We start from the raw sequence: 17,995 nt of genomic DNA on the forward strand, positions 1-17,995 counted from the left end.
GAGGTGATGGTTAATGGGTGCGGGGTTTCTCTGTGGGGTGATGAAATTTTTCTAAAATTGTGATAATGGTTCCTCAACTCTGAGTCTACTAAAAGTCATTGAATTGTACACTTGAAATGGTTGAAATTTGTACGGTATGTGACTTTATCTCATTAAACCTTTACAAAGCAAACATTTCCAACATGAACAATTAGTTGGAGAACCTTTATCACTGCCTCACAGTTTCATTCTTTTCTTCTTTCCTCTTAACCGTACTCCCCTCCTGTGTCTGATGTGACCACTGTAGAGGACCTGAGCTCTTAGGCTACCACCATTTTCTCTGACAATCTGTGTCATGATGAAAGTTCATTCAGCTTTTCAGTAAGGGGCTCTGATGAGGCGTCTGCTCTAAATGGATTTATTCATGTGTCCAAAGGCCGGAGAAGGATTGTTTTTTCCCCACCTTGAATTTGATATGTTTGTATTTGAGAGAATACTGAGCAAGGGAAGCATTTTTCCAGGTCCGAGTATACAGTTGGGGGATTAAAAAGATGGTGGGTTAGGGGCGCCTGGGCGGCTCAGTAGGTTAAGCGTCCGACTTCGGCTCAGGTCATGATCTCACAGGTCACGAGTTTGGCCACACATCGGGCTCACTGCTGACCGCGCAGAGCCCGCTTCGGACCCTCTGTCTCCCTCTCTATCTGACCCTTCTCTGCTTGCTCGCGTGCGTATGCATGCTCTCTCCCTCTCTCTCTCTCTCCTCTCTCTTTCAAAATAAACGTTAAAAAAAAAAAAAGATGGTGGGTTAAATATAGAGCTGTTCTAAACCCAAAACACCAGGGAAGAGATTTGGGGTTTTTAGGAGGCTTCCCCCCTCACAGAGAAGGTGAATGTGATGTCCAGGATCATGTTAGTGTGAGTCTTCACTCGGCTTGGCATTTGAAAACAGAAAGTAACTCAGGAGAAAGCCTCTAGTAGAGGCTGTGCTGTGTCAGGGCCAGGACAGTCTCGGATTCCCCAGTCTTGTCAGAGGGCCCTCATCCCCCAGTTTCACCCCCTCTCAGCTCCTACTTTCATATACCTCTCCTGCCACTCCCCATGTCATCAGCCTCTCCCCAGGGAAGGGCCTGAAAACTCAGGAGACTGAGACTGTTCCCGAAAGGTCCCAGCTTCATGAGCTCCTCCAGGAGGGGGAAGGCCAGGCCCATGCCAGGCCCAGTCCTTCCCAAGGAGGTTTCAGCCTCAGGAGCAGGCCTGTTTTGTGTGTTGCAAGGCAAGGGGTGAAGTTTAACCGTGGGTCACAAGAAACGTATCCACATCCCTTCTTAGGACTTGCGGTCTGCCCACTTCCTGCAAAGCATGTGGTTAGCTGATGGGCCTCCTCCGTGTAGCCAGTGATCTAGCTCCTGTGCCAACTGGTTTTAAAATGTGAATCCTGTTGAAAAATGGTAGCCCTAGATGAAGGGAAATTCTGGTGTGCTTTGGTCTTGTGGGGTTCCTAAATACAGAGAAACTTTGCTACTTCCACATGCAGCCCGTCCCATGTATTCACCCAAATAGTGACCACAGACTGGAAAACTTTGCTAGAATGGATCTGTATGTGATGAGAGCTTTTGTGGCTCCCCAGTCCTTGTGTGTGTGGGGGTGAAAGCGCAGAGCAGGGGAGGCCCTCCTACCTGGGGCGATGGTGCCAGCCTCCAGGAGACCAGGACACAGGCTCCCGACTATGCCTTTCGGCCCCCCGGTCACCCCAAAACCTTTCCCTCTGCATACACGGTGCTCTAAAGTTGTGAGAGGCCCTGATTCGGTGAAAACTCCGGAGAGACTGCAAGCCTGCTCCCCATTTGCGTTCAAATCAAGGTTTTATGAAACTTCTGTTCCTGTTTTCAGGGTGGTGAAGCAAAAGGGTTTTTAAATTATCTGGGCTCCTTTGTGTTCCCTGAGACCACACCTTTCACACTGTCAGGCCAAACACAAAAACCCGAGAGCAGAAAATTACCCCTGCTACTTAGGCTTTTGATGAACATTGTCTTTAGGGACATTTTCTTTGTTCTTATTTTCTTTGGCCCTGAGTGGGGAATGAGTTCATTTTTCTTTCTCTCTCATTGACATTGGAAACTATATCTTAAAAAAAAGAAATTATTTCTGCCCAGCTCTGCTTTGAAAAGAGCTTGTAAAATTCAGCCCTGTTTGTCACCCTGTTCAAGCCCTGGTCGCGTCAATGTTCCCCTACAGGCTGCTCTGCGCCCTCCACCCCACCTGGCAGGTGCCGAGCCGAAGGAGGCGTCACGCACACTTGCTGACGCACTCCAGCAGCTCCATCCGGATGGCAATGCGGACGTGCCAGCCCAGTGGGATCAGCCGGATGAAGCGGGAAATGATGGGGGGCCGCAGGAGGTTCTGGACCGTGGAGGTTCGGTCTGAGTTGCCGTAGAAGACCTAAAGAGAGAGGAAATCTTATCACTATCACATCAGGGGAGGGAAAAGGAAGAACAATTCCTATCTGAAGCTGGCCCCAAATTTGAAGTCTGGGAAATCTCAGAAAGTGGTTAAAGGTCAGAGAATTGCATATGCCCGAAATCTGAACTTGTGTGTTAGTGCCTGCATGTTCTAGGCATCTCCGAGTGATTCTCTGGGGACATCTAGAGCTTCCCCAGCCAGTATGGGAGCATTAGCCACACGTGGCTATTTAAATTTAAATGCATTAAAATTAGGTAACAATTTCCTTCCTCAGCCGCGCTGGTGATGGCTCCTGTGCTCAATAGCTGTGTGTGATTAGTGGCTTCCATATTGGACAGTGCAGATCCTAACATTTCCATTGTCACAGAAGGTTCTATTGGATGGCACTGATGGAAAATGCCTCTTGATTCTCATCACCAATTCTGTGTTCTGATTCTTTGCATTTTGACCAATTTTGAAAAGGACCGCATTGCACTTACAGGAGGAATGTTCTTCCGTTCCAAAGGGATCCAAAATGAGGCTCGAGTAAAAACTGGTGAGCTGGCCCTGAAGTTGTGAGCCAAAGCTTAAGTGTGTATCTCTACCTCCATACCAATGGCAAATACTTTTTAGACTTGGAAGACTGCTTTTAGAAAAGAAAAGACATAAAAACTAGAGGGAAGATTCTGGAAGGGGGAGTGCAGTACCCAAAGTAGGGAGGAAAAGGTTCTGCTTCGTGTGTTTTGGGATGCAGCATAGCATGATGCAGTGGCCATGACGGAAAAAGGTGCCGTGGCTGTTCGGCTGCGTTTCCAAAGAAATCATTCTTGGCAGTCTTTCTAGAGTCGTAGAGCTCTGCCTGATGACACTGGAGCGTTTCATTTCTTTCCGGGATTATCTCCTGCAAAAAATCTGGCTGCCACTTTGGCCCCATCTATCTACAAAACAAGAAGGACCTCCTGTGCCATGATCTTGCCTTTCTTCCCAATAGCAACATCCCACATCCCCTTCTCTCTGCCGTTTGCCCTTGAATCTATTCAAGTTGGGACAGGTGAAGAGGGAGGTTGGAACAGGCTCCTGCAGATTGCCCAAGTGCCTGAGCGGAGTACCTCTTTGCAAAGAACCGTCAAGGCCTTCAGAAATGCAGGCAGGACTTGAAAATGAATTCTCCGTTTCTTTTTGAAAAGCCAGCTAACAAGATCAAAAATGAAATAAAATGTCTAAGTATCAAGATGGTTTCTCCTATTGTATTCAAACTCCTTGAAATCTCAACCCGTGGCTGTCTTGCTGTACAACTTGTCATCACAGAGTACAAAGCCTTCTGATTTTCAGGCACACGTGTCTGCTTAATCTGATTAAGTGTCCAAATTAGCCTCAGAAGTCCTTACTCTCAGGCAAAAGGACAGTTAACGGTTCCAAACAGCTAGCGAGTTTTTAATTCATTGCAAATAGACATTATATATATAAAATATTGGTTATATATATATATATATATACACACACAATCAAGAGCCTACTGTGAACAAGACTTGGGGCTTGGCCTTTAGAGGTTAGTAGGATATAAAATTGCTCAAAGGTTCAAGTTCCTCTGTGTCTTCATTGCTGGAGTCATTTTAATCATTTACATAGTTCAGTGGCTAACTTGCTGGATTGTCCAGATCTTCCTGGAAGTCAGTCTCAATGGTAAGGAGAGGCCATATCTACATAAATGGACAAGGGCCTAGCCACATCAATAATAGGTCAAGTCACATGTATGCAGCAAAGTGTTCAATGGCCCACGGAGTTTGGAATAGTCCAAATGGCCAGTTTTGATCATTTGAGCAACTATAAGCTGGTAGGAGAATTCAAACAAAGATTTCTTTTGCATGCAAGAGTGGTGCTCACTCACAAACTGCTGGGCACACAGGATACAGCAAGAAAAGACCCTGCCTTGTCAGAGAGTAGACCATGTTGTGGGGAAGAAGCATGGATGACTTCCCTTGCCATGGAGTCAGTGGCGTGACAGGGCAGGAACGGGAGGGAAGTCCCATAGAGTATGAGCTAAAGGTGGTTTGGGGTAAGTCCAACTTACCCGGTTGTTTCCTGTCTGGTCCTTATAGTAAATCCAGTTCAGGTTCTCATCGGTCCTGTACTGCACGCTGTACTTGGTCATCCACTCATCAATGTCACAGCGCCCCTGGGTGAGGATCCCTGAAATCACCTTGACCTCCTTCAGATCTATCTCTAGCCACTGGCTGCTGTCCTGGTACTTGGACAGCCAGGCGCACCTGCCAGGAACACAGCAAATCACCAGGAGCCCTTTCCTATGAGAGCCTCCAAAGAGCTGAGAGGCACGGCCCTTTGAGGGGTCGCCAGTGCCTAAAGAACCCCTGCAACGCGCGGGCAGTCTGAGCTGCAATCTGTTAAGCACCAAAAGGCCTGTCTCCAAGAAGTGTGCAGCCTCTGTCATACTTGTATCATTCTCTTTCTCCCAGCATCTCCACTGACCAAAGAACAATGGCCAGATTCAACTGATCTGTCAAAGAAGTGCCTTTGAGTGTTGCTGAAATCACCTTTGGGGTGTGGTTGAGTATGTCTGTCTTCAAATCATGAAAATGCATGGTTTTTGCACCCACCAGCTCCCTTCCCTTTTCATTAGTCTCTCCTGATGTCTCTTTCTCCATGAGTCTCACCCCAATTTCAGTCCCTTTATACATATTTGCGTCTCCTTCCAGTGCTGTCATTCATGGCTTTCAGAGAGTGTCTCCCATGTGCAGAACACTGATCCAAGTGGCTCTGGAAGAGCTTTTGGCAATTATAAAGCAAACCAACCAGTGAGGGAACTGATTTGTTTTTTAGCTATGTCTCTCATGAATTGTGGAAACCTATAATTTCCCCTTTGAGGTTTTTATTTACTTTTTGCATATTAATTAGCTTCTCGGGACTCAGTCCTTGGCTGCCTTCTCTTCTAATTCCAGACTTGCTCCTTGCGTGGCTCTTGAAATCTTAACTTCCATCCCAGACCTTTTCTAAATCCCGAAACCTGAGGATCATTTGCTGTCTAGACAACTTCTAGATGCTGTACAGCGTCCCCAAAGAAACATGTCCAAGAGTAAACTCCTAATTGTCTCCAGCCCCTCCTTCCAATATTCATCTTTCAGAATGCTACCCCCATCCTCTGGGGTGTTCATGCCAGCGATCCGAGAGAGATCTTTGTCCCTTTCTCTTTGTCGCCTCAAACATCCAATCCGTCTATTGACTCCATCTCAAATGTTTCTCAAAGTCATTTACTTTTCTCCATTTCACTGGCACTGCCCTGACCCACATCATCCTCAATTCTTGCCTGGATTGCTACTTTAGCTCACCTCACTAATTACTTCTCCCAACTAAACAGTTCTCCTCACAAGAGCCAGATTTTTCTTTTTTCTTTTCTTTTCTTTTTTTCTTTTTTCTTTTATTTGAGAGAGACAGAGCGCACATGCGCAAGGGAGAGGGGCAGAGAGAGAGAGAGAGAGAGAGAGAGAGAGAGAGAATCTGAAGCAGGCGGCCTGCTGAGCATAGCTTCCGACATGGGGCTTGATCCCACAACCCTGGGATCATGACCTGAGCCGAAACCAAGAGTTGGATGCACAACTGACTGAGTCACCTCGGCGCCCTGAGCCAGAATTTTCTTACAACACAAATCTTATTGTAGTATTCCCCAGCCTTAAATCTTTCTCTGCTAGAGTCTGCTAATTGTCCCCCAGTATCCTCTTCCCGTCTTCTTTTAGCAATAGAACACCACCACCACCACCACCATGTTTTATCTGGGCAAACAGCCACCCAGAAAAGTTCATATTTCCCAGTCTCCTTTGCAGCTAGGTGGGACAACCTGACTAAATTCTGATTGGTGAGATGTGGGCAGAAGTAGCCAATAGGATTATGCTTGTGCACTCTGCTCCTCTTTTCTCCCCCCTGGCAAGAATGTGATGTGCTAGTGGAAGCTAGGGTAGCCATTTTGGGCCCTGAGATGGCAGCTTCATGTGAAGGATGACAGAAGAAGGTAGAAAGAATCTGGACCCCTGATACCATCAGCCGTCATAACAATGAAACTACATGGCCTAATGAAACTTTTAGATGACCGAGGAATCAACCTTTATGTTATTTAAGTTTCTGTACTTTGGGGCTCTTTGTTACAGCAGTACAAACTTGCACTCTAACTAATGCACATTCCGGGTCCTCTCATTATGCCTAAAATAGTTACCAGAATTCTTCACGTGACTTCACGATCTGAGATCTGACTTCTGCCTACCAGAGCTCTGGCCTTACCTCACTTGTGCCCTAACTTTGCTGACCTTTACCATCCCCATCCGTTCCCTTCAGGTAGAGCCCCTCTCCCCGTCTAAACTGTGTGCTTCTTGAAGGCCAGGACCTCCGCCACCTTGCCCACAGTCCTCAGCACACGGAAGGCACTCAGTCAATATTTGTTGAATAAATAAATGCATTCTGCCATTTTTTTCTTACAGAGACCTACATTTTTCAAATCACATGAGAAAAACCGCCTGAGCCACCTGCCCTGCTTACCCAAAGCCTTGACTGTTGAGCCGGGCCTTGTTAGCGGTCCACGAGGAATACCAGCCCACGTACTGTTCCAGGTTGGAGCAGGTGATCTGGTCTGGTGTAACTTCTCCTGATTCAAAACCCAGGGGCTTATGATATGGGCATTCTGGAAAGGGAAAAACAACGCACCTCAAAACACTCATATCACATCGCAACACTCCACAAACCCGACATGACTGACATGCCAAGTCAGACCGTCTCCTTCATGCTTTGGTAGGTGGAGAATGTTTTGCTCGTCAGCGCACTCCACAATGGGTCTTCAACTTATTCGCTGCTCTTATGAGAGAGAGTGAAGATGAAGTCAAAGGATTGCCATAGAGACTCAACCTTCGCAAAAGCAGAGGAAAGGGGCTCTATGGCAACCTGAGGTGGGGGAGGGAGGGAGGGAGAAATACTTCACCTCCTCCACAAACTTAGACATTTGCAAAACCAAGAGGTTCCCAGGGAAATATCATAGTTAAATGCCGTACTCTTTATTTTCCTCATTAACACACTTTTAGCCGTCTGGCGTGATGACGTCAGGGGCCCCAGCTGTCTTCGGGCAGCATATGATGCTAATTATAGGAACAAAGCAATGGTCAGAGGCAAGAAGGGCAGTTATATACTGAGACTGACTTCTCGCTCGTAAAGTGCCGTCTTCTCACTAGTCTGATGAATAAAAAAAGGTGTGTGTGTTGGGGGGGGGGTGAAATGTACCTGAGTGACTATTGAATAAGGTACAGTTGAAAGGAACTGCTTCTCATGTATTTCTATTTTTTTTTAAACTTTTTTTTAACATTTATTTATTTTTGAGACAGAGAGAGACAGAGCATGAACAGGGGAGGGTCAGAGAGAGAGGGAGACACAGAATCCGAAGCAGGCTCCAGGCTCTGAGCTGTCAGCACAGAGCCCGACGCGGGGCTTGAACTCATGGACCGCGAGATCATGACTTGAGCCGAAGTCGGCCGCTTAACCGACTGAGCCACGCAGGCACCCCTCTCATGTATTTTTAAACACATTTAGTGTTGGGTTACCTGGTCACAGACTTTCGCCGATTGCCAGCCCAGCATCCGTTCTCCCCTTGTTTTCGACTAAAGAACCCTAACTTTGTCAGGCAGCAATGTAGGCGCTAGAAAAAATCTTTCCCGGCCTCTTTCGCGGTTAGAAGCGACTACGTGATACAATTTCTGACCACTGAGATATACGACGATGTCTGCTGGGGATTTCTGATCCGTTTTTGCTCACCCCTTTTTTCTTCCCGTTGCCTAGAAAGAAGACCTGATGGCTGGCGCAGTGGCTTCTTGCACAACGGGGGTAAGGCCAAAAGAAGTGCCGAGACTTCAGCCCTGATATCCTTAAGCAACTCCCTACCCCTACTCTTTTTACTACGGGAGTCAAAACAAAAGTAATTCACTAAGCCACTCTTCAGGGGATCCCTTATTGACAACCGAACACAAGTCTAGCTATATTTCTGTAAAAAACAAATGGTAAACTTACACATTCTCTTAGTTTTCCGATTGTGAAGAATAAACTTCAAGTAAGTGAAATTATTTTTTGTCCATGTGTAAATCTGAGTTCAGATCAAAGAGCTGAACATACTGACTGGGGCATCATCCCTTTCCAACAGTGAAACGAGTGCTGGGGTCTTTCTGGAGGATAGCTTCCAAAAGTCACTAAAATTGAACGAAGCATGCAAAAGCTTGAATGCCATGCATCCTGAGACCAGAATGCCCGCAGAGGCAGTCATGCCCTGTCCTCAGAGAGTGAAGACAGAAAGACAGCTTCAGGCCTCTGACCAGGGAGGCTTCACTGCCTTTCTGCCCGATGCACCAAAGGAAAAGGTCCAACCTCCACCATTAGTTGTAGCTCAGTGGGGCTGGAAGTGAGGGGACAGCACTTGTGGTTTATCAAGTCCCCAAGGCTGATGGAGCCTACTAAAATCACGGGAACTCCTGGGAGAGAGGACAGGAGTGATTTACGGGCCCCTCAATCGTGCCTTGTGCGGTCAAATCGTCAGGAGGGCTTGTTAAGGATGCAGTTTTCAGTATCCCACCCCCAGAGCAGCCTCATCTTTAACAAGCACACTTTCAAAGCATACTGGGGAAACTTTGGCCTGTGAGAGAAGGCATTTGTCAGTTGGCAGGTTCAGGGGCCTGGTGCCCATGGCCTTGGGGGCCCCTCTACCTCCTCAATTTCCCTCCGACCTGGAGGACAAGCCCATGCCACCAGAAGGTGGGACAAGGCCCCAGCATCAGAAAGCTGGTTTTCAGTTGGGCCCAAGGTTGTCACTTAAATGCTAACTGTGGGTGTCTCTAAGGCCCCTCCATCTTGAACCTTCCTTTTCTTGCTCCAGGGCCACCAGCTTGGAGGGAAGGAGCAGAGGGGAAGGAAAAGCAGAGGGGAAGGAAAAGTCCACTCCTGATGGCTTTATTCTTGGCATTTTGCTCTTTCTGTGTCTTTCCCTTAAATCTCTTTTGCCATTTCTTTCCGATTTGCCCATCTAACGGTTAAGAGTGGAAACCTAGGGAGACGAAGCCAGTGGCAGTGGCCTTGGAGGCTGGTGAGGGTTTGTCCAGACACGGACCCTGCCCACACTCTCCAGGAAATTGATGATCTCACCATCTCCATGGCTTTTGCCCGGCGTCTGGGAGTCAGTGCCTGATTCCCAGGCCCCAAGCCTTATCCCATTGTCCATTTTCCAGGGGAACAGTTCCACCCGGGTGACCCAAAGATGCTTCACACCCACACGTTCCAAACGGTACCCTTCAGTATCCAAGCCCCAAGCCTGCCCCTGTACAGTGCTTCTGTCAGGTATTGGTGCCTCTAGCTACCCAGCTGCTAACCCAGAAACCAGTGGTGTGGCCCAGGGCACAAAGCAGAGACTCTCTGATGGGTCTCAACCTGGGTATCATTGGGGGGGGAGTGACAGAAGTGCTAACGTTCAGGTCACTCCCTCAGAGATTCTGACGTCATTGGTCTGGGGTAGGACCCGGGTGAGGGGTAGAGCTACAAGTGATTGTAATGGGCAGCCAAGGTCAAGAATGTCTGTCTAGAGTCAGTGTGAGCTGGGATCGGATCCCCGTCTCTGTGTGAGCTTAGGCAAGCTGCTTAACCTTTCTGGATCTCAATTTCCTTATCTGTGAAAGGGGACCCACAGCAGTACCTGCCTCCACGATGTCGCTGGCCAAGAGCAACAGATTATATCGGTGTAATAGGGTGAATTCGTGGGAGTGCATTGATGTCTTCTTGAGTTTTTCATGTTTGTCTTTCTGGCGAAGACTCACCCGGGAAGAAATCTAACTCCCCCCTCTCCCACTCTGCCCTGCCCCCATCATCCCCTGTACATCTCCCCAAGAAAGAGGGTTCCTAAGGGTTTGGGCTCTTCTTGGGTTTGTGTGTGCACGTGTTCATGTGTGTGTGTGTGTGTGTGTGTGTGATTTGAGAGAGGAAAGGCTGTAGACCACATAGCATCTCTCAGATTTATGGATTTGGAACGTCTAGGTGTCAACAGGAATTAGCTGATTGTGCTACAGGAGGGGACTGGAGAATCTGGGCTTTGGCCCTTTGGGGGGAAAGGGGCGTGCTCATGGTAGGGGCCTGAGCTCAGCAGGGACATGCTTCCTCTGAGGGGGCTGGACCACAGATGGGGCCAGGGAGCCCTGAGCTCTGGACACCCTCAGGAAACTTGGGAAGGTCCCCGGGACTGAGCTGAGCTTGGTTCAGAGGGAGAAGACCCCCCAATGGGGTGTTGGCCTTCAAGTGGGGCTGTGGGCCAGGCAGGGAGCCTGCCACCTGGCCTGAGCCTGAGCCTGAGCCTGAGTCTGCTCCCTGCCCCCAGGCAGCCCTTGCAAACCCATGGGAGTTTGATGCAGTCCAAGGAGAGAGGAAGGACCTTTAACAGTCCTGTCTTTAGACTCCTCGCTAGCCATGAGGAGGACTCAAACTGGAGTTATTTAAACTTGGAAAAATAGAAAATGTGGCATTTCTCACGCTCTATGGACCGTGGGGTCAATTGCAGTCGAGTTATGTTATTGTTTTGCCCGACTCCTCCTTTCCCCTCTCCTCCTCCTTCCACGGTCCTGGCTGGGCTCCCTTTGGGTCCTCATGCAGGCCTGGAGGCCTTCCATTGAGGCTGTTCCCTCTGCCTGTGACACTCCCATCCCCTCTCTTCCCCCTTCACCCGGCCAACTCTGCTCATCCTTCAGATGTCTGCCGGCCACCCTGTTCCTCTCGCTTATTCCCCATCCTTGTCATTATTTATCGGCTCCTCTGGGCTCTCTGGCTCACCATTGTATCCTCTGAGCTGAGCAGAATGCCTGCACATGCTAAGCACTCGATAGTTATTGTCTGGATGGTGAATGAAGGGATAAACACAGATTATCACCCGTCTCGGGTGGCCTCTAGGAGCAAGCAGAGAAGACAGCAGACACAGGAAGCGGAAAGCTCAGGGAGGAACTCGAGGTCGCCCGGCCCAGAGAACACCTACTGCTCTAAGCCATAGGAAACTGTCAATTGAGTATAAACTAGGATTAAACGGCACGAATAATGTTGCTGGAGGAATTAAGGGGATCCTCGTCAGACTTACACGGAATATGTCCTTCCCACGTTTTCTGCCCAATGCCAGTTTGTTAGGGTAGCTATGAAGCCTGTTGGTATGCTCATCTTAAATAGAAAAGGAACGTTTGTACATTCATTTTAAGGAGAAACCTACATCGTGTGTGGTACAAGTGGATAAAGCACGGATATTACGTGGATAAAGGCGTGTTCATAATGTGCTGCGAATCCAGACTATACATAGCACACTAGCCTTTCTTATTCAGTAGATAATCTCGCGGTCGGGAGGCGTGAAAGCCAGACATGGGTATAAAGAACATTTACCTAGAGAAACACAAGGGAAGTTCAGGGACGTTCTTGACAAGAGAGACATGAATATTAACATGCACATGTATTAGGCTTGAACCTATATGACAATGTAGTGGAACATAGAATAATGTTTATAGAATGGAGTAGAAACTCGAAGATAATATAGAGGTATAAAATCTAGAGTAAAGGCAAAGCATTCACGAATCACTGGATTTCTTAGACTTGGATACTTTCCTTACCCTATTCTTCCCCTTCCGAGGGCCAAGGTGATCTTAGCTAACTGTGGAGGACAGACCTTTTAGTCGTTTTGATAGTGTTAAGATGAAGATTAAGGAGGCCAGAATGCACCTTCTCCTCTGTGGGTGGGACCACTAGACAGTAGCAGCCAGTGTGCACCCGAGAGTACCTCGAGCCAGCTCCCAGTGACCTTCCCTCCCGTCCTTCTGTATCTTCTAGGCTCTTCTTCCCTCCTAAGGCGGCCTGTGATGGAAGCAGTGAGTCTCAGGATCCAGAGAGACCAAGCAGCGTTCTTAAGATTCCACTGAGGACCCGAGGCACTGATGGGCGTCTAGTCCTGCTGCCCTGAACCATCTCTTTCGTGGAAAAAAAACCAATTCACGTCAATGAATCAACCGTGTAACCCTTAGGTTGTGTTTGTTTCTTCCCGGAAATGTCTGTGCCATTAAAAAAAAAAAATGAGAGGAAAGACAAACAGAAGATGGTGGGGAGTGGAGAACACGTAAACTAAAAGAATTTCCGATTTCAGAACTTCGAGTGCACGGCAAGTGTTTAGGGGAGAGAGCTCGGGGGACCCCGGTCGACTTCACATTCCCCAAACACACAGCCCTCCTCAACTTCACAGTTGATTGGGTCAATCTGCATAAATAATCTCTTTTCAAGTTGGTGGGTTTTTTTTAGAACTCGGAATGGAGTTCCAGTAAGGTCTTCGTGTCTCTAGTGAAGAGAACGTTTGTTTCCACTGCATGGGAAACTCCTTCAGGGAGGAGATAATGCCTTCTTTTTTTTTTTTTTTCTTTTTTTGTCTCCCCATCAGTGCCTGGCACATAATAGACACATGATGAGAAAGGGTGGAACTGAATTTTAAATGGATTATTAAGGAGGGTGCTTCAATATTGACTGGGCAGACCACACCAGTATATAATGGTTGCAGGAGCTCCTGCCGCGGAGCACAGTGGGGCATCCAGTAGAAGCCCACCAGACTGCACAGCACTTGCTGCTTTCCTCATGACAGGGGCCCCACTGTTCCTTTCCGATAGACTGAATTCACAAACCACTTCCTACCCCTTCAGTAAATAGGGGAGGGGAGGCAGCAAAGGCCCTCGGAGACTCTCCGCTGCCTCCCCCACAATATGCTATTTTAATGCAAATTTAATGAAATAATGAAGAGAAGCTCGCACACGCACACACATACTGTCTCTAGCGGAGCTATTATTAGGTGATTATGTACCCTGCAGAGGGTAACGAGCACAGTTTCGAGCAAAAGAGGCTCTGAGCCGTGCAAAGCACTGAGTGTTGCAAGGATTTTCTGGGCCCCCAAGTCCCTGAAAGTCAGAGTGTGAGCTCTCAGGAGGCAGGAAGAAAAGGAGCGGACCTTTCATAAGCTACAGTTTGCTAGGTACCCCGCATGCCTACGAGGATCTATTCCTCGTGACAACTCCTAAGAGCAGGGGTCAGCAAACTGTGGCCCTTAAACCAAATGTGGCTCACCGCCCGTTTTTGTAAATAAAGTTTTATTGGAACACAGCCACACGCATGTATTTACATATTGTCAGCGGCTGCTTTCGTACTACAAAGGCAGAATTGAGGAGTCGGGACCCTAGGGCCTGCAAAGCCACAAATATTTAGCATCTGGTCCTTTACAAAGTTTGCTGGCAGGAACCTTACAGGAAGACGCTCGTATTAGCCAGGAAGGGCTATGTTAGGCTGCAGAACAAATTGTCTTGGAAATTTCAGAGGCTTAACACGACAGCGGTTTATTTTTCACTCAGGTGACTTGTCCGTTATGGGTTGGCAGGGTTTCTGCTCCATTCAATTTCCTGGGACCCACACTGGAGGAGGAACCATTCCTCAAGCAGGGAAGGGAAAGCCGGAGAGTCAAGTACCAGCCCTTAAATGTTCATCTTGGAAGGGACGCGGCTCGCTTCGGCTGGAGCCACTCTAAAGGGGCCGGAACGTGGGGGAGAACATGGTTGTTCGCTGAGCAGTAAACCCTCGGGCACAGTCCTATTACCTCCCTTTGACAGAAAAAGACCCAAGGGGGAGTCCCAGAGCTAAGAAGGGAGGCAGGCAGGATTCCAGCTCTGGACTCTCTGACTCAAAAGGCTGTCCTCTTCTCAGAACGCCCTGCCTCCTACCATTGACTTATTTTCACAAATTCCATTAGTCCATTTCATTGAAAATAGGCGCCATCTCACCGTCTCACCCAGGCCAGGGAGAGAGGCAGGAAGCTGTTTCTGAACAATGACATCCGTGCGGTATGTTGGAACAGTGGCCGTTGTGGGATTTGAAGTTTGGAGGCCAACTGCAGGAAACCCAGAGCCTAGCGTGCTGGGGGGTTAACTCGGCCAGGCGGAAAGGAAAAGGAGAAACAACATTCCCCAGGACACCGCGAGGATCCGGTGCCCTAAGCAGAGGAGACACTCACCCGGAATGCAGTCTAAGGAGGTGGCGCCAGCAGACCAGAGGGCATTGGCACCTCCTTGGCAATCGCATTTGCATGCTTTGTGGTACCAGGGGTCCTCACCCTCATCCTGCGGGAAGCCAGAGGGGAAGGAGTGTCAGAAAAGTCACAGGCAGGGCCGCCTGGGGGGCTCAGTCGGTTAAGCATCTGACTTCGGCTCAGCTCACGATCTCACGGTCTGTGAGTTCGAGCCCCGCGTCGGACTCTGTGCTGACAGCTCGGAGCCTGGAGCCTGCTTCCGATTCTGTGTCTCCCTCTTTCTGTAACCCCTTCCCCGCTTGTGCTCTGTCTCTCTCTCGAGAATAAATAAACATTTAAAAAATTATAAAAATACAGAGAATGCTCCAGGTATGAAAATTTCAGGGGAAAGAAAGAAAGATCACAGGCAAAGGCAACCGTGGCTCTGGCCACTGGAAGAGTTTGTGTTCAAGAACCTTGCTCATTCATTACCTGTATTCTGTGGCCGCTTTTGCACAAGGGCAGCACAACTGGCATACTAATCCAGGCTTAAGACATACAGTTGCCACTCATCTTTGAGTCCAGATAAACAAATGTCCACCAGTGTGGATGGACAGCTAATAATCTCACAGACGCACCGTGTGGGGAGCACTGCTCACCCCATTATAGTTACCTTCAGGGTTTGGGGGCGGGGCCCGGTTCAAGGTCAGGCTGCTCACTTCTGGAGGTCCCTTTTAGGGATCCGGTTTTAAAAGGTAATGGATTCATGATCACACCACCTGAATTAGGACCTGGTTCACTTGCATTCTCTCATTAAAACACCAATCTTGAACTTGCCCAGATAAAATAGGCTCTTGCCACCACCAGAATAAAGTACCTTTAAAAAGTACCTTAAAAAAAAAAAAAAAGGATAATCCTAAACATTATTTTGAGCTAGGAAAATCTTTAAGAACAGTATCCATGTAAATCCCAGCCTTCTTACTGTAACATACCTCAGTAGACGACAGTCCCAGTGTGGCTAAGCAAAAGGACAAGAGAGGAGAAAATCAAGTTAAAAGAAGAAACAAATTCAACAAGGAGAAGTGAAATGAAAATAGTCACATAAAAGTTAACAAAGCCCCTTCGGGAAGAAGTCAAACTAAGTAAATATATATGTCAGGAAAAACATCCACAGATCCTGAGAAACCAGGGGCAGTAAAATTAAACAGAGAAGGATCATTATTATTATTTTTTATGTAAACTCTACCCCCAACACACTGCTTGAACTCAAGACCCCGAGATCAAGAGTCACATGCTCTATCGATTGAGCCAGCCAGGTGCCTGTATTATTTTCATTCTTTATAGAACTTTGGAAAATAATGTAGCAAAGGGGGGTGGGGAAGCACCGGTATTTCTTATCGCCAAAGGCAACACTGTTGACATTTTCATATCAATCTTTCCAGTCTTTTTTCTATGTGTGTTTTTTAAAACGTACTTGAGAACCTAGTATTTAAACAATGTTTACAATTTACATTGTTAAATTTGACATTAAGTGCTACCTTCTTCCTTTACTTACTTCTTCTTCTTCAGCAGCAGCAGCAGCAACAGGATCCCTAGGGTCTGCCTTATGTGCCAGTCAGGAGCTGATTCCTAGTCCCCGCACCCCCGCACTTGACACATTTAGGTTATTTAGGATTAACAAATTGTTTAGAAAATCTTGTTAAGGTTTGTCTGTAATGTACAGGAAATATCAAACCACAAAGTGTAAATACTGTATAATTAATGTGGGAAAACTATGTCAAATTTAACACAAAACTAACACATAAAGTATCTTTATAGAAGTACGAATAAAGAGAATGAATGCACAATTTAAAATTTTTAAATTTTTTAAAATTTCTTTTTGAGACAGAGACAGAGCACGAGCAGGGGAGGGTCAGAGAGAGGGAGACACAGAATCCGAAGCAGGCTCCAGGCTCTGAGCTGTCAGCACAGAGCCCAACGCGGGGCTAGAACCCACAAACCATGAGATCATGACCCGAGCTGAAGTCGGACGCTTAAGAGTGAGTGCCCTGAATGCACAATTTAATAGGAAAAGAGTTTGTATACATTAGCATAAACTGATTGTTTAAACTCTGGTGCCCAATGCATAAGCACTAGTCCCATGAAGCTACTTGCGTTCAAATTAATTAAAATTAATAAAATTAAGCATTCAATTCCTCGGTCACACCAGCCACATTTCAGTGCTTCCTGGCCACATGTGGCTAGGGGCTGATGTACCGGAGAGCACAGGTACAGAACATTTTCATCACAGCAGAAGATTCCATTAGGCAGTGCTTGCTAAAGTACCAAAGCTCCGTTTTCCGTTTTCAACAAAATGGATATTTTCATTTCTTTTCTGATTACAAAAGCAGCACAATACCTATTATAGAAATCTTGACCAAAACTGGAGTGTAGGCAATAGGAAATAAAAGTCCCTCAACCACTTTCCTATCTAAAAGTTGAATCTTATGCACCGCCCCCGCGCGTGTGCGCGCGCACACACACACACACACGCACACACCCCTTTCAGATTGTTACTGAGAGTAGAGAAATGGTCTCGTCTTTTGTATCACAATTATAAAAGCTATCTTTTTCAAACTGTGCCTTCATTTAAATAATACATGTTTACTTCTTCTGCAAACCCCTTTTTTTGTGTCCACTGTGAGCCTGGCACTGCCCCAGGGCCTGGGCCTTCTGAAATGGAAGCCTTGCTCTCTGCCCACAAGGGGCTTGAGGACCCATGAGAAGACAGACCACTGGACGATGCACACGGTGAGCACTCCACTGGGTTCTGCATAGGCTGTAATGGGAGTTAAGGGGAGCATATGTTTTAGTCGGAGCAGTTGAGGGCTACCCCTCCCCTGCGGCCCCAAACTGCTGTCTCTCCTGGGCCCTCGTACACCGGTTATTCATTCCTAGAGATTCCTTGGCCTACCTGCCATGGGCAGAATTAATCCTCTCAGAGAGCAATGAAGGTTAGGAGCGCCATCTTGGTTGGAGGCCAAGCCCTGTGCTAGCAAAAGACGTTACCAATGACTTCTTATTTTCGTCCCCAATGGACTCTTTCCAACACTGACCTTATGTCTTCATGCTCCAATATGCTCTCGGTGCCTTCCTTCTTCCTTTAGCTTCCATCACACAGTTCACCTGGTGCTCCCATCACTCTAAATACCCTTGTCAGTCTTCTCTGAGAGCTCTGCTTCTTCTACCCGCCTCATAAATGTTGCTAGACCCAAGATTACAATTCTTGCTTTGAATGGCTTACCGGGCATCTCCCCATAGGTGTCTCTTCCTACCTAAACTTGGATACAACCAAGTCTTGACAAGGTCATGGAGCAACCTGAACTCTCCTGTGCTGCTGGTGGGGATGTAAATTGGTCTACCTTCTTTGAAAAACTACGTGGCAGCCTATAGGAAGGTTGAATGTATATGCGCCCTAGGACCCAGCAGTTCTGCTCCTAAGTACCCACCAGAAACGCG

The 17,995-nt window shown here is 47.5% G+C and overlaps 1 protein-coding gene across 1 annotated transcript; it reads right to left on the reverse strand.

Annotated features, from left to right (window-relative positions):
• Positions 1–1,947: 1,947 nt before the first annotated feature.
• On the reverse strand, positions 1,948–14,636 carry RS1 (retinoschisin 1; the record flags this gene model as incomplete). The annotated part of the gene is made up of 4 exons (XM_049644888.1): positions 1,948–2,418; positions 4,490–4,685; positions 6,961–7,102; positions 14,504–14,636. Coding segments are annotated over 4 exons (624 nt in total), but the record flags the coding sequence as incomplete, so codon positions are not given.
• Between the last annotated feature and the right edge of the window lie 3,359 nt (positions 14,637–17,995).

Source organism: Panthera uncia, chromosome X, assembly GCF_023721935.1.
Source record: "Panthera uncia isolate 11264 chromosome X, Puncia_PCG_1.0, whole genome shotgun sequence".
NCBI lineage: Eukaryota > Metazoa > Chordata > Mammalia > Carnivora > Felidae > Panthera > Panthera uncia.